Source organism: Dendrobium catenatum, unplaced genomic scaffold (genome assembly GCF_001605985.2).
Source record: "Dendrobium catenatum unplaced genomic scaffold, ASM160598v2 original_scaffold_30712, whole genome shotgun sequence".
Classification (NCBI taxonomy): Eukaryota; Viridiplantae; Streptophyta; class Magnoliopsida; order Asparagales; family Orchidaceae; genus Dendrobium; species Dendrobium catenatum.
Window position 1 is genome coordinate 262,407 of NW_021349170.1, and position 6,858 is coordinate 269,264.

At 30.1% G+C, this 6,858-nt stretch overlaps 1 protein-coding gene across 1 annotated transcript; it reads right to left on the reverse strand.

The window, feature by feature from the left end:
• Nucleotides 1-488: 488 nt before the first annotated feature.
• On the reverse strand, nt 489-2,845 carry LOC110105349 (probable transcription factor KAN4). Its single transcript, XM_028691632.1, has 4 exons — nt 2,599-2,845; nt 2,433-2,509; nt 1,639-1,711; nt 489-619 (listed from the first exon to the last, which is right to left on the reverse strand). Exons 1-4 carry the CDS (start codon nt 2,843-2,845, stop codon nt 489-491), a joined length of 528 nt encoding a protein of 175 aa, XP_028547465.1.
• Between the last annotated feature and the right edge of the window lie 4,013 nt (nt 2,846-6,858).

Consider the following 6,858-nt stretch of genomic DNA (forward strand, 5'->3'; position numbering starts at 1 on the left):
ATATATAGAAGGCACGGCTAACTTGGAATGTTTGTCAAGATTCACACTGTTGAATATTCTGTGAAAATATTTCTGTTTTTTTATGTTATAAAATAATAATATTAAGTAAAATTTTCTTAAACAAATATTACAAACTTACCCTTAATGTTAAGGGAATTGTTTTCCTTCAAAATATTACAAACTATATATCTTTCAACTCAGCAACAATTTCTTACAAGTGATGATATGTTTTTTGCATTTTATTAGTTTGATATGTAATGGGTGAATACATAATGGGCATATTTGAAAATTTATATTTAGATTTGTAATACAAGAAAAAAATTGTTTAAGGATATCTTGACTTAATTGACTTCATGTTGGACTTAATAGTCCTTGGATTTACGTTGCGATTAGTACATTTTTTTAATATCATAAATAGCACTAATCTCAAAGATAATTCAAAGGCCCGATTACATCAAGATATCCTTACTCAATTTTTTTTTTAGTACCTAGCTAGTACTGGTGTAGCTGGGAGTTGTTGCACTGAGAGGATGAGAAGAATTGGTTGCAGAATGTCCTCCGTCTACTTCTGACCATTGGTTAAGGCCCAGATATGACTGCCTTAGCTCTTCCTCTTGCCCTGCAAAACAATGCGCATTCACCAGAAAACTAGTCATAAATAAGATCGAATAGCTTTTAACTCACAAGACTCCCAACAAATTAAATAGTTCACATGAAGAAAAGACCTCATTATTTCCCCTAACTATAGGAGATTTACATACATACCATTTTATTTCATGTTATTTATATATCTAACATCTAAAAGTTTAATATTACATTCTTACCATTCATATAAAATTTTAATATGAAATTTAACACATATATTTCATTCTTACCACCCATACCAACATACAGGGGCAAAACCAGTTATAATTTTCAAGGGGGGCTAACTTAAAGTAACTGTTAGCATATATGTCGTGGTCCAAGGGGACAACACCCCCTGGCAGGGTTTGACCTGTCCGGTCAGGCCGCGGGATCAAGGGGCTGCCCCCGGAACAAATTTTGATTTACTATTTCTATTTGTATTTGGTTCATCATTCCCTAACAATAATATATCTACACTATATATTTAATTATATTTGGGGCAATTGCCTAAAGATCATAGTATTTTAACATTTTTTTTTCCGGGAGGGGGGGATTGCCCCCCTAGCCATTATGGGGTTCCGCCCCTGCCAACATATTTGTTGTCTTCTAATATTAAAGTTTTAGGTATTAGATATGTAAATGATCGACTTGAAATAAAATGGTATGTATGTAAACCACGGCCCCTTAATTGCTTAGCTTACAATTTTTTTTTATATTTAATTTGTATTTTCAGCAAGCTATTAATCATATTGATATGATCAATGGCAAAAAAATTGCCAATAAGAAATTTGTGGGGTGCGAATCCTTATAGTTATTGCCGGCCAGGCATCCAATTCTCAACAAAGAAGGATGGAATTCAATCTAGTCTTATTTTTTTATCAAAATAACTCCAATTTTAATTGAATTGAATCCCTATCATGTCCATCATGCATCGAATGACAATAGGCCGGCAATAGTTATTATATTTGTTCATAATTAGAATATTATCAGAGAGAACAAAAATAAATAAATTACCTGCTAAACCTCCTCTATCTGCACTCTTCACGGTTCTATACATCTGCAACAACATCAAAATCCCATAAACAAACTGAAAAGGAAAAATGATAAGTTCATTTGAAAGAAAAAATAATAATAATAATGAAGCAAACAGTCAAACGTGCTATAAAGCTATCTGATGATACATGTTGCTTCTATAGATGCCATTATTCTGTCCTTGGTATATGTATCTGACTAGTATTCTCTATTCTTCCCATCACTGCAAGAAACCCTAACCCTAACAAAGTTCTAGAACTGGAATAAGAGCTTTCGGGGTTGGTTTTTGTCTCCTTTCTTCTTGCAATTCTCTTGCAGAATCTTTGGTGGCTCCTCCTCTTGCAGATTGGCTGCCCTTATTGTCTGTCTCACATTTGATGGCTTTGCTGTTCACTACTGCTTATGGTTCCTGTTTCTTTTTATGTTATTTTTAATTTTATCTTTGTTGGTTTTTTTTGTAATAGTTAAGTTCCGTTAGCTCTTAGGTTTTACTTTGATCGATGATTGTATTTTTAGTTTGCTTTTGGAGCTTTTAAGGACTTGTAACCTCCGTTTATATCAACGTGAAAGTCCCTTTGTGGGTTCTAACAAAAAAAAATAAATTTTCTTCATAGAAGTAATATATAGCAAAAGGGATATATAGTCAGAAAACTGCATCAGGATGCTACAGGTATGACGATCTAATTGTGCTGGGTCAAGGAAAATTTCTACCAAATGTTATCATCTTTCATTTTGTAGATTGTCTCTGTCATTATAAAATGATATAAAGCTTTTACCTGGAGATGGCTCTTTACATGCGAGAGTGTTAGATTCTTCACGTTCATCAAATCTAGTACTAATTTTGGTGTTGCTCCTGTGCATGAAGTTCATTTATATTGGTTTAAAAGAAGTAAAAATATCAGAAATATATAAACAAAAGAAATGAAGAGCTTGACTAGCTACTTTCATGGCCGCCCAGGAGCTCCACAGCATGGATAAAGCGAGCATGAAGAGACTTAGTCCACCTCATTCTCGGCGCACGGATGCTCCGTCTTCCTCCATGACTGGTTCTTGAATTCCTGGTTGATTCATGATGAATTTGAGAGTTGTGTTGTGGCGCCATGGCGATCGTAGGCTCGAAGCCTAGACTCAAAGTTGGCTCAACTGCGGTGGCGACGGCGGCGTCTGTTGTTGTCATTGGGAGGAGCATGGGAGCAAATCATGCAAGGAAATAGTAATGGAAGGGAAGGGATGAAAGGAAGATGAAAAAGGAGAAAGAATAAAGAGTAGAGAAATAATGAAAGAAGAGGGCCGGGGGAAGTGATGAAATAAGCTGGGAGAAGTGAATGAAGAGGAGGCAATGTATAAATAATAAATTAATTGTGTTGATTAGGTCATCATGATGTTCAATCATGGAGGTGTTAAAAAAATATTAACAAATTAGTGTTGCTTTTACTATCAGAACAAATATTAAAAATAATAAATTTTCACTACTTTTTCATAAATTATTTAAGCATTCATGAGCTTCATTTGGGACTATAGTTTTAATACTTCTTAAAATAATTTTTCAGTACAAAAATTAAAATATTTATACTAAAAAATTACTTTAAAAAGCAGTAAAAAAATTGTTCCAAATAAAGACATAATTTAAAAAATGATGAGATCCTACATAGCTTAAAATGTATTGTGCTTCAATTTTTCTATATCATTTTTTTTTTTGGACATTTATGTCAATTATGACAAATTCATATACAAATTATATACACAGTACTCGAATTCAAGGCCTCTTAGGTAATAGTCAAAACTTCCAACTAAGAGATCAAGATGAGCTGCATATATTATAAAGTTTGGCCTTGATGAATGTTTGTATATCAACACAAAATTTTTATAAAGAATCCAACATATACCTTATACAAGAAATTCTTTAAATTTTTTTTAAAATTCATATTTTGAGCATCTATACTCATGAACGTATATCATTGATAGAAAATTATGAAAGAAATATAAATTTTGATTTGGAATAAAGAGATAAAGAATTACTCATAGTAATTTATGCTGCTAATGAAAAAAAAAATTGAAGAATTGATTTTATTTTATTTTTTTATATAAATTAATAATCAAGCAAAACAAAAAAAAGAGCAGATAAAAAAAAATCTAGGGAAAAAAACTTTTTGGCCTTGCTCATTTGAACAAATGTCACTCATAAAGAAATTATTAATTATTATTATTCCAACTACATATGATCATACTATATAATAATTAATAAATTAATTTTGCGTCAAAATATTTGACCAAAAATTACATGCAGATCGGGTTTTAAAGCGTTTGAATATTTGATGAGTCTAATGTAAATTTAAATAATTATTTATATGTTATATTTTTAAATAATAATTTTAAAAATTTTAAGACTCAACCAAATTCTTTTCCATAAAAAGGTTTGCTTTTTAATTTTTTTAAAACGGACTAGATATTATGTTAGAATATAATATAAATTATATTATGATGAATTTTAAAATTATTTCATTAAATTTATTGTAACATTAGTACAAAATAAATTTTCATGTACTATATTAATATTGTCAAGACAATATAAATTGTTTCAAGTCAATTCTAATATAGTTTATATCATAATATCAAACATGTATTTTTTTCTTTTTATTTGTTAAATCTTTAGAACTTCTTTAATTTATTAAAGGAAAGCAATTTTTATCTTAAGAAAATAATAGCAAAATTGGAGCTTTCCACAAGCATGAGAATCTTCTAATAGACTAATAAAGCTATAATAACTTGTGCAAATAAAAAATTTGCGTAAATACAAAACTTATTTTATTGAAATAAATTATGAAAGAAATGAATTATATTCCCAAATTTACATATACATCTCTTTCTTCATGTCCTTAAAAAATTTGAGGAAGAATAGTAAAGAACAAGCTGCTCATTGATTAAAAAACATAATACCATTTTCAAAATGGTCCATATAAATCATATAATTTATCACTCAATATTAAGAAAAAAAAGCTTAAATAATTTTAAAACAGTGATGATGATGATGATGATGATGAGAAAAACTGTTGAATGAAAAACAGATGATTAAATAAATTAATCAATGCAAAATACATAAAAATAATAAAAGGACAATGCTAATTAAAAAAAAAACCAAAATAATCTCTTAAATGAAATGCCTTCTTTTTTAAGGAACATTGGAATATGATGAATTTTGTAATTATAATATCCTTTTTTAATAATAATTGTTATAATAGGAATATATTCCTTACTTTTTTCTAAAATTGTTACATATTTTTCGTGATTGTTAAAAAAAGAGCATATTCTTTCATAATATATTTATTTTTAGATAATGATAGCTGAAAAAAATGCTATTTAAAAAGAGAAAGCAAACAAACAATAGTTATTGGTAAGTAAAATAATTTACTTTTGCATTTCAATAATATCTAGAAACGGCACAATCTACTTTAGTAATAGCAGTTTCCCATGATAACTTTCTGAAGGCAAAGAGTCCTTCCATGATGATGAGAGGCCATGACTAGGGGAACCAGCTCGAGTTTGTCTCCTTAACGAGCTAATGAACCCTAACATAAACCCACAAATCTCACAAACTCCTCGATCTTTTAATTTACTTCTTCAAATGTTGTTGGTCATGCCGACGCCTTCTCTTGTGAGCTTCTATTAATGTAATGCCAATGTCGATGCATTCTCGAACAAATTACTACTATCGTCGATATCTTTTCCAACAAGCTCCTGTCCCGATGCCTTCTCTAGTGAACTAACGTCGTTGTTAATGTCTTCTCCAGTGAATTCACATTACACCTTAGAGAATTTTGGGGATTCTACCTCATGAGTCAACCTCAAGCTCATCTTTTAATCTATCAAACCAAGTTCAAGCTCAATATATGAGCTTGACTTGAGCTTGAGCTCAAGGTCGAATCTGCAATTGGTTAATGAGCTGAGCTTGAATTAATTATAACTTGATCTAGACTCATCTTATTTGCACTGGTAGCTAGCCATAACCAGCACAAATAAACATATGTCAAATAGGAAGAAAGAATGTTACATGCCTATTTCTAAGTTAATATGGATTAATTCCACTTAATTTAAAAATGCAATATGTAGGTAAAAACAATTCTAACTAAACCAAATGTGAATTACTACAATTCTAAATAAATTGTTAAAAAGAATAATTTTTATTTATATAACTCTATATATATTGCTATTATGGCAAAAAATTCATACGATCACGCAAGAATTTTAGAATAATTTTTATAATTGAACTCTAAGCCATCAAAATTCTATTTTCATCAAACTTGGTTAAAATTAATGCTTCAAAAAGATGAATCTAACAATACCAAAAAATAACTCGATAAAAGTCTAAATGGACATAAATCAATCACTTCGTAGTTTAATTGGAAACTTAATGATACTATTAGAGTAATCAAACGCTCTCCAAATCTGATTATAGTGAAATAAGCATCTTGATTTTTCTCTTCCTAGATTTTTTTATATAAAAAATTTCATATCTTCACAACTTAATTTATATATATGTATGAAAATTTTTTATATAATGCCACTTATAAGTTCTCTCCCTCCTCCATATATATATATATATATAATTCTATCACAACCCACAAAAGAATGAGAAATAATTATGTGCAGACACTAGACGGAGAGAATCATCTGGATTTGCTGCGCTTTTACTGCCCTTGCACTTTTGCAAAAGGCAATAAAATGAATGATTTTTTACTGCTTTTTTATTGTGCTTTTGCAAATATTCAATAAAATCGCAGCAAATATTCAATTATTTAGTATTTTGGGTGTTGGGGATTTTTTGTTAGGATTTAACGGAGACGAAAATAAAAAAAACCGATCGTCTCCGATAGACATGCTAAATCATCGAGAAGAAGTTTTCGGAAGCGTACCTGAATCCATTGAAATGCAAAATCAAGGTCTTTCGATCTTCCACGTTTAGAGCGGCGTTCTCCAAGAGAGCGAGAGACCCCTTCTTTTCACTCAAGATGGGAAATGAGAGAAATGAGAACTTAACCGCTTAAACTGGGGACCACGACCTTTTATACTTTAAGTGTATTTCTTTTATTTCAGCCCATCATTAAAATAAAATAAATACCCGGCCTCTACACAAAATTAATTCCATACAAAATTTAAATGAGATGCCACATAAGCCAAATAATTATTTAATACTCAAATAGATCA

Bases quoted from the DNA above. Each gene is read 5' to 3' on its own strand.
- LOC110105349 (XM_028691632.1), bottom strand. From the start codon at position 2,845: ATGCTCCTCCCAATGACAACAACAGACGCCGCCGTCGCCACCGCAGTT. The intron at 1,712-2,432 runs GTAAAAGCTTTA...TTTCCTTTTCAG, and splicing joins ATGTAAAGAGCCATCTCCAG to TTTGTTTATGGGATTTTGAT. The intron at 620-1,638 runs GTAATTTATTTA...ATTGTTTTGCAG, and splicing joins AGATAGAGGAGGTTTAGCAG to GGCAAGAGGAAGAGCTAAGG.